At 35.3% G+C, this 9,674-nt stretch overlaps 2 protein-coding genes across 2 annotated transcripts; one reads left to right on the plus strand and one right to left on the minus strand.

Annotated features, from left to right (window-relative positions):
* Window positions 1-805: 805 nt before the first annotated feature.
* LOC111779083 (adenylate isopentenyltransferase 3, chloroplastic) lies at window positions 806-2,343 on the minus strand. Its single transcript, XM_023659142.2, has 2 exons — window positions 2,095-2,343; window positions 806-2,011 (listed from the first exon to the last, which is right to left on the minus strand). Exon 2 carries the CDS (start codon window positions 2,001-2,003, stop codon window positions 1,011-1,013), a length of 993 nt encoding a protein of 330 aa, XP_023514910.2. The 5' UTR covers window positions 2,004-2,011; window positions 2,095-2,343; the 3' UTR covers window positions 806-1,010.
* A 2,451-nt stretch (window positions 2,344-4,794) lies between these two features.
* LOC111779218 (uncharacterized) lies at window positions 4,795-8,075 on the plus strand. Its single transcript, XM_023659315.2, has 7 exons — window positions 4,795-5,141; window positions 5,311-5,378; window positions 5,733-5,841; window positions 6,512-6,594; window positions 6,914-7,072; window positions 7,377-7,478; window positions 7,728-8,075. The coding sequence occupies exons 1-7, from the start codon at window positions 5,069-5,071 to the stop codon at window positions 7,878-7,880; spliced, it is 747 nt and encodes a 248-aa protein (XP_023515083.2). The 5' UTR covers window positions 4,795-5,068; the 3' UTR covers window positions 7,881-8,075.
* The last annotated feature ends 1,599 nt before the right edge of the window (window positions 8,076-9,674 follow it).

Raw genomic sequence — 9,674 nt, forward strand, 5'->3', positions numbered from 1 at the left:
ATATCTCGAGTGTATCCTTCGAAGTTTTGATTTTAATTTTAATAGGTATCTTGTTTACATTTCTTTTGAACTCATGACTTCATTCAATGTGTCTCATTAGTTAAAAAGTTAAAAAGAAAGTAGATTAGGACAAAGATGTCAATCAAACAAAGATTTTTTTTAATGTAGGCAATCAAGACTAGATTCTTCCCAATATCATTTAAGGGGTAGATTAGGATGTGAAGGTTTTTTTTTTTTTTTTTTTTTTTGACGAGACATAACGGGTCATAGCAGATAATATCTACTAACAATGGTCTCAGACTGTTACAAATGGTATCATAGCCAGACACCGGGCGACGTGCCAGCGAGGACGTTGGGCCCCAAGGGAGTGGATTGTGAGGTCTCTCATCAGTTAAAGAGGGGAACAAAACATTTCTTATAAGGGTGTAGAAACGTCTCCCTAATATATGCGTTTCAAAACCATGAGGTTGACAACGCATTATCTATTAACTGCTTAACAAACTCGAATGCACTGGTGTCATAAAGAAGAGATTTGCGAGTTTCATTCTAGACACCTAATTTCTAAAATCGACTTTAGCAACATGGGTACTAGATGACAATTTCATCATAAAGCACATTGATTGGGACATATCAAGTAAAGTTGCTTTTGAACTAGACTTACCGACTTTAGAACAGTTGCTACTAAAATAGGTGTACTCGAAACAGGATTCCGATCTCTAAATAAATCTGTTATAGCTACTCGATCTCGATCAAATGGTCGTAGATGGGTATGAATAATTTCGAGAGAAAAATCAAGAAACGATCGTTAATAAGAACAAAATTTCATTATTTATGATATTATAGAGAAAAATGATAAATAAAATACACACAATATAGAACCATCTCTAAATGATTTAGCTTTTGTAATGTATATATTCCCTTTTAATCTTGACCGTCCAATATTTGATCTTATAGCATTGGAAGTCCCTTCAAAATTTGTTCCATGTGCACCATTTTCTTGGCTTCATTGTTCAAGGAGTTGCAGCTGCAATGGCTGCACTTCTCTTCCTCGGCAGGCCGAGGAGGGTCGCTAAATTCGTCGGGACTTTTGTGGTGATGACGTTCGAGTGAAGAAATTGGTCGATTATCGTCGTGCTAGGCACTGTAACGAGCTTGTTCCATTCTTCTTCTGCTTCTTTCCCTTGTTTTTTAAAGGCCTCGGTCGCATCCAACCGGTGTATCTTCCACCCCTTGATGTTTCTCAGCCGTTGGATCTTCCCCATTTGCCTCGATGCTAGCTTGCATGTGTACTTCTTTACTTTTGATATGGCTTCTTGCAAAAGTTTCTCTTGAGTTTCGTCGTTTAATAATGATCTGTATCGAAAATACGAGTCGAATTCGGGAACCCCAATTGCCCTTTTGATCCCACGAGAATAATCACCAACCGGATCGAAGAATTCTTCGGCCTCGTCGACCATCCCATTCGCTACCATCTTGTCAACTCGTTTGGATACAAAGGAATGAAGTACTGGCATTGACACATCCACCCAAAGGAAGCAACATTCGTATTTCGATTGAAAGTTCGAGTCAATTAAAGCTTCAACGTAAGAATTCGAGCCTCCAGCAATGATTGGGAGACGGTCACGGCCGAGAATAGTGTCCAAAGAAAGCATAGCCATATCAGAGAAGTTGGTAGCCGAGAAATCAGAGAAAGGATCAATAATTCCAAGTAAGTGATGAGGCACACCACGTTGTTCTTGTTTAGTGACCTTATTTGTTATTATATCCAGACCGTCGTAGACTTGCATTTTGTCAGAATTGATGACTTCCGACGGAAATCGGGTAGCGATATCGATCGAAAGTCGAGATTTTCCCGTTCCAGTGGCGCCAATCACAATCACCACCTTCTCCTTTTCGAGCTTCCTAACGTTGAAGAAAGGGTTGGTGTTAATTCTTCGAGGGGGAAGATTTATCAATGGTTGTTGAGTGATTTGTTGGCTCATGAACATGGTAGACACATTCATGATGAACCCTAATATTTCATGATTTATCAAACAAAATCAAAAAAATATCAAACAAAATAAAAATATGAACATATAGAGAGAGAAGCATCACCTTTTGAGAGAATTTGATAAAAAAAAAATGTGTTCTTGGAGCAAAAATGAAGTTTTAAAGGGCAAATTTAGTGTTTAAATCTCTCTTTCTCTTGAAAGTTTTGAAGTAAAATGAGTAGAATTTGCAATGTGTTATGGGTCAAGGAGGGGTATGCCTTTTATAGACTTGATATTCAAATGTGTACTCAAAATCTTTGAAGATGATACTCATTTGTGGAGTGGCTATCATATCTTCTATTATTTTTTATGATAATAATTAATATAAAACTCATAAAGGCACTTGGAATGATTGATTTGATAGAGCTATATGCCGTAGAGTAATGGCAAATTTGCATAAGAATATATGACTTTTTTCTCCTTTTTAGCTTTCGAATATTGAGTTTTTAAATGCCACCATTTTCGATCTTTGAACTGATTGCAATATTTTCTACACGGATTTTGATTAAATCACAAGTTTAGTTCGAAAAAAATTTAACCCGAGAACTTGAAAGAAGTCTAGTACATTCTTAAACGTAACGGGCAAAAACAGACCATATGTACTAGAGGTGAACTTAAGATGTTACAAATGGTATCAGAACAAGACACAGAACAACAATGTGTTAGCGAGAGCACTGGGATCCCAAAGGGAGTGGATTGTGAAGTCTCACATCGGTTGGAAAGGTGAACGAAATATTCTTTATAAGGGTGTGTAAACCTCTCTCTAGTAGACACGTTTTAAAACTTAGAGATTGACAACAATACGTAATAGGCTGAAGCGGACAATATTTACTAGTGGCGGGTTTGGGCTAGGTCAGGTGTATATATGACATTATATGTAGAATTGAAAGTTTACGGACCTATTAGAACTTTTAACCTAATATTTTGTTGATGTACAGCTAATTCCAGATCCTTGGAATTTTCTCGTCTCTCGTATTAATTACAACTATAACACACTAAAAGCCCAAAAGTTATATTTGATTTTGATCAGTTTAGAATCGAACGATCATTGGTAAAAGTCACTTCAAATTCGTAATCAAATAATTTTAGCCGTATAATTGTGATAATTGAAGAAAATTTTTAGTCCTTTCAACGTACGATGCGTGACAACGATCGTTTTTTTTTTTAGTGTAAGACACAATTTGATTCCCTTGGCCAAGTTGTTGCTTTGATATAACCCATGATATGTGTTGTGTAGATATGGTTCTTCCATAACATATTCAAAAAGGGCAATTTAAAGTATATTTAAAATTATTTCTCTACTAAGATATAATCTTAATCGAAATCCGAATTCGATAACTAATGACCTCGACATTTCGCTGTAACATCGTCACGCTATTTACCTCTCGATTTTAAGAGTAAAAACTATTCCCACAAACCAACACGAGTCATTTCATCATATTTTGTCATCACTCGCATGTTTTCTAAGAAAATTCTCGAGAGGTTATCCAATATAGAACGACTCACGTTTAACTTTGAAGTTCTTATGATCGTGCCACTGAAAGGAAGATACTCGTAATAACTTTCAATTCTTTTAAGTTTTTCTTAATCACGAGAGTGTTTGGATCTGATACTCGTCGTCCCTATCAATGGGAACACATTCACCAAACTAAAGTATCATAGGGATATGAGTCGTAGCCCTCTTTTTCAATAGGAGCAATGTGAATCTCGAGAGATTTCAACGTTAATTGAACGATTATTAGGATGCTGCCACGTTATGATAAGTGGGTCGGGGTACAAAAGATCTAATAACTCGAAAAACTCGATCAATTCAACTTAACTCATACTGAAATTGAATTGCAAATCTTAATTCAACGTTTTAACATAAATAACTAGAACATTGAAAATAAAATTTTGAATAAATTACTCGAACAACTAGAACCAACTCAACCCAGTATTTTATGGTTAGGTCAGGTTCATTATGAACTGACGGGCCAAATTCTAACTACCTCGAGAACAATTAATTCAAAAGAAGGATCTTAATTTAAATCTTCTCATTTTTCCATTAACTTTATGAAATTTATACATCAAATGTCAATGAAATTAACATAAAGAGATATGAATATGACTTTAAAAGAAAATTACTCATCATAAATACTTTCAATAAAGCAAAATATAATGCAACTATCAATTTAATTACTTTTTCATTAATCATTTTGATCGGAAAACTTTAATTTATTATTATTATTATTATTTTAATCGTCTAAGTCGACTGTGAATACATATTGTCGGCTTTGACCCGTTACATATTGTCGTCAGTCTCACGATTTTAAAACGTGTCTATTAAGGAGAGGTTTTCACACCCTTATAAGGAATTACCAGTTCCCCCTCTGACTGATATGGGATCTCACACTTTTCGATACAAAAAATTAAATGAAATTTTGATTTGAGAATATAAAAATCTTAATTTCTATTTAAATTAAAATTTGGTAAATATAATAAAATTATATATTATTGTTTTTATTTTATTTATGTAAATAATTAATTAATTAATTTTTTTTTTTTTTCAAACACTTATCTTGTACGGAAGGTTAATTTAGTAAGAATACCAAGTCACGTTATCCCCTAAAAACATCGTCAAAATTGGTCGGATCACGACCGTGATGACGGTCGGGTCGGGTCGGGTCTGCCATTCTGTTGCCGTCTGAAGGGCATTTCTGTCATTTCAGGAATCGGCCTCGGTGGCGGTGAGCGGCGGAGAAAGACGTCTCTCAATTTCAATCCTATCTGAAACAGAATATTCTTCCGAATCTAATCCCTCTCTCTGTTCCTCTTTCAATTTCTAGGGCCTCTGTTTGATTGTTCCTCCATTTTCAAGCTTTCGATTCGATTTTGCCCTACTTTTTTGATCTCCCTCATCTTCATCCTTCTCCGATTCTCCTTTTTCCGTCGGTTCATCCAGCGCGAATCAGCCTCCGAAATAGAAATTTCCATCCCATCCGACACGGCCTAAAAGTACAAGTTGCGCTTCGATTGGATTCTCAGTTTCTGCTCCAATCATGGCGTCCACTGATGTTCTTAACCAAGAACAGAATCGTTTCACCTTTTCCCCTCTCAGCGATCCAATTAAAGGTACTTCTTCTTCTAATTAAAATAGCATTTGCCGATTAATAAACGATCCTTTATTTAGATTTAGTAATACACATTTGAATAATTTTCTGCTTCGATGATACGATTTCTTAAAAATTTTCTCTATCGATTTATGTTTCTCTCTGACTGTCTTATTGGATTAATTTCACAGGCGATGAGAATTCTCGGGGTATGTCCATCGAGAAAAAGATTGAATTTCTGGAGAGCTTGACTGGAAAGGTCGGTTATAAAGGATCTTCTTAGAGCTTAATTACTTCCCTCAGGACTGTTCTGTGAACTGCTCACTTGTCTTTAGCTTTGTTAATGCAACATAATCCTCTTGCAATGTGCTTTGGATGAACTGGAAGTTTACTTTTGAATTGGGATATTGGTAGTTCATTTATATGGTTACTTAAGGAAGAAATATTACCAAAATTTATGGATTGTTTTCCATGCCAAAATATGGTCTCCTTTGCAGATTCATTTGGAGTAGTTTTCATGTGGCAAAGTTGTGTCTAGCATTTGCGATCTATACTCTAATTGGAAGTTGGAATTCTACCTGTGTGATACTGATGATAGCTCTCTTATTATCAGGTTACTAATAGGAAGTCTCGCAGATGGTTAAACGATCGACTTTTAATGGAGCTTGTTCCTCGTTTGAATGCCGAAGAAATTAGAGGCTTGTTTGCTCCACCGCCTTGGGGTATATAATGCATCTAAAGAATCTTTCCATATTATGCAAGTTGTGATGAGAGTTACTTCTGTGATATAGATACTTAATTTTTTTGAAATTAGAGTCGTTTTTCCATCACTTCGTGTCATCTTACATTATAGGATTCAAAGTACAAAATGGAACTATCCGTTAGTTCATTACAACCAAGGAAAGTTCGTAACTCCTGTCTTAAAAGACCACCAGAACCTTTCGATCATACACTTTCAATCATAAGATTACTGGGAAAGTGGTATGAACTAGATATTTTTGGATGATTAGATCCTGGAAAGTGTTCTAGTCATTTATTTTAACTAGTGGTATTTTGAAATTCGCCAGTTGATAGGTTATAAGACTCAGCGCCAGTAAGAATTTTAGTAGCCTGTTAGCCATGTTTAGCAATCGAGATTTTGCATTTTTCATTATGCTCATTTAACTTTCGTATGCGGTTCTTGGTTATTTTCTTATTGATGTTATTCTGAGTTGATTTGTGCAAGACATTTTTTTTTTTTCCATATTTAGTGGATTTGTTGCTAACTCTTAGAGGTAATGGCTATATCTGCTCTCATCTCTCCTATGCTGATTTTTATTGATTCTTTTACTTGAGCCTAGAAGTTCCTCACTCTGGTGAAAGGATTCATCATGGTTTGAGATTAATTTGCAGGTGACGATGTACGGCCCACAACTTTCTCCATGACTAACGCAGAAGACTGGGACAAATTCAGGAGTATTGATATGGATAAAGAGGTTTTTTTTTTTTTTGGCTTTCATGTTACCATTATAATTCTTATCTTTTTAACTTCAATAGAGTTAAACATTTCTCGTGTTTTTTTATAAGAAACAATTTCATTGATATACGACATTTACAAAAAGGATAGAACATCCTTGGTGATTACAAAAGGCTCTCCCAATTGTTTAAAAGGGAAGTGCAGCTACAGGAAGTAAAAAAACCTAAGGGCTGCTCTTGTCCAAATTTTTTTGTTGGTTATGTTCCTTCCAAAGAACCCAAAGAAGGGCCTGGGTGATGTGCATTTGAAATTAAAGGGTCATATGATCTTCTTTTTAGGCTAAGCTCATTGGAGTCTTGGAGAACTCATCCGCTAGGAGAAAGGGTCATATTGATGCTGACAAAATGGCTTTCTTGAATGCCTGGCGCAGAATAGAGAGTCGAACAAGAGAGGCACTTCGTCGTAGTTTTCTTCCAGGGCTTGTTGAGAGTTTTGAGGTATGTTTTCGTAGGAGAACTCTGGTCAGAATGTTGGTTGTTCACCAAGCTAGACGGTTGGGGAGGAGAACGAAGCATTCCTTATAAGGGTGTGGAAGCCTCTCTCTACCAGACGCGTTTTAGAAGCCTCTCTCTACAATATCTGCTAGCGGTGGGTTTGTTCACCAAGCTAGACGGTTGGGGAGGAGAACGAAGCATTCCTTATAAGGGTGTGGAAGCCTCTAAGCCTCTCTCTACAATATCTGCCAGCGGTGGGTTTGTGCTGTTACAACTTAATAACTTGGTCTGCATTTTATTTCTTCAGGAATGCATACGATCATTCATCTCAGACTCTAGTAATCAAGACGTCCTAACTTTGCGGGTTCAAGATCCTTTCCACAGATTATTGCTGCATGGAGTTTGTGAGGTATTCCCTTTGTGTTCAATTTGAAAAAATGGCTTAATCATGAAATTACAAAGCAGTTCACACAAACATGATTCGTTGCAACTTATCTGACCTGAAATGATTCTAATGTATACAGGATGAAATATAAAAACGAACCGAATATTTGGTAAATCGTAGATTTATAACCACGAGAAGCTGTTCGTTCTTTATTCATCTTCTATTTGGCGAACATTTTCTTGGCATCATACGAATCTTTTTTTTTTTTGGTAGTTCTACAATCTGGATTCTGCAACTGTTCCCGAGTCGAAGGGCGCTGGGTGTACGAAGATGACTCGGATAACAAGGAAGAAGAAGGCCATGGTTGAGATCCCAAGTATAACTCTGACCCATTTTCTTAAGATGTCCAAAGAAGGAACATGGTGATTTCAATCCATTAGGTGAATAAACTTGATAGGCTTTTTCATTGATGTTCATTACAATAAGGATTCAATTATTTAGACGTTTGGTACTGTACAGATGTTGCTTAAATCCTGCTACTGGACTGGCGTGTACTGTAAATTAGCTTAATTGTGCCGTTTATATATCATTTGAACAGGGAAATGCCTGTAAATTAGCTGATATTGTTCTCTTTGATCTTTTCTTTTCGGGCTTCTACTCGAGGTTTTTTAAATGGATATGTGGATCCGTTAGGGAGATGTTTTCACATTCTTACAAAAAATGTTTTGTTCTTTTCTCTAACTGATGTGGGTTCTCACAATCCACCTCCCTTCGGAGTTCAACGTCCTCGTTGGCACACTATTCGATGTCTGGTTCTTATATCATTTGTAACGGTCCAAGTCCATCACTAGTAAATATTGTCGTCTTTGGATTTTTCCTTTCGAGCTTCTCCTCAAAGTTTTTAAAACACGTGTGCTAAGGAGATATTTTCACACGCTTATCAAAAATGATTTGTTGTTCCATTCTCCAACTGATGTAGGATCTCACAATCCACCCTTCTTTAGGGTCCAGCGTTTCATTCCTCCCTTCAATTGATGTGGGATCTCACAGTCTATTAGCGTTTCATTCCTCCCTTCAATTGATGTGGGATCTCACAGTCTACTGTTGACAAGTCTGAAGGCTAATGAAGTGATCGTCGTTGTTATATCGCATTAGGTGTCACTCATGATTATGTCAACCGGTGCTATTGGCCACATATTCATAGATGCACAACTCAATGGCTATTTAAAGACCTCTTCAAGTCATAAGAATAAGTTTTTTACCAAAATGTTTAGAACTCCTATCTCAAACTTTCAAAACAATCAGAGATCTTCGGCTTTAGTTGCGATTTAGAGATTATGATCAAGTTTTGGCACGAGTTAGTTCGAACTAGGTCATGATCTGCTTCCACCTTCCTAAATCATCCACTATTTGGTGGGGTCGAGAGCTTTGTGGGGCATAGCAGCGCCTAAATTCATATCAGTCTCTTCTTCATTTGAGTTGCACTCATGCACGTAGATCAAAAGATCCTTGTTGTCCTTAACCATGGAAGAAGACCATATCGACCATATCAATCTAACACAACAAATCGAAGACAAGATTTAAATTAACACTAAAAAAAAGATGATGTTTAGCTATCAAACAAGTATTATATTTATTAAAAATTAAAACTCGACAATGAATGCAAATCTCGAAGTCAAATAATTAATGACAATAATATTATATTCATCAAATAATTAATCTTAAATCTCAAATATATTTTTTTTTCATTCAAATCTTTTTGACATATAAATATAAAATATGTCACAACAACAACCAATTGTAATATTTAACCACAGTTTTGTAATTGTATTGATTAAATTGAAGTAATTGAGATGAAACTGACTATATTAATCATTTTAAAAACATTAAAACTTAGGATTTATATTTTCATCCAACATATTAATATTTTTACACGTTAAGAAATTAATGAAATATTTTTTAGAAAAATATAACTCATGTGAATATATATTAATAACAATAATTTTAACACATTTTTTTAAAAGTGTGAAAGGTTTGTTTATTAATCTTTTAATTTTTAATATCTCTTTTTTTAATCACTGATAGTCAAGAAGTGGGTGCACTATTATAAGCATTTATTTAATAAAAACGTGACTCTATATTTTAATTTATATTATTTTAGCCTTTCTATTATTTTCGATATACTTTTTTTTTTTTTTAAATAAATTTAGTTTTTATTAA

Source organism: Cucurbita pepo, chromosome 17, assembly GCF_057944985.1.
Source record: "Cucurbita pepo subsp. pepo isolate OVF chromosome 17, ASM5794498v1, whole genome shotgun sequence".
In the NCBI taxonomy this organism is placed as follows: domain Eukaryota; kingdom Viridiplantae; phylum Streptophyta; class Magnoliopsida; order Cucurbitales; family Cucurbitaceae; genus Cucurbita; species Cucurbita pepo.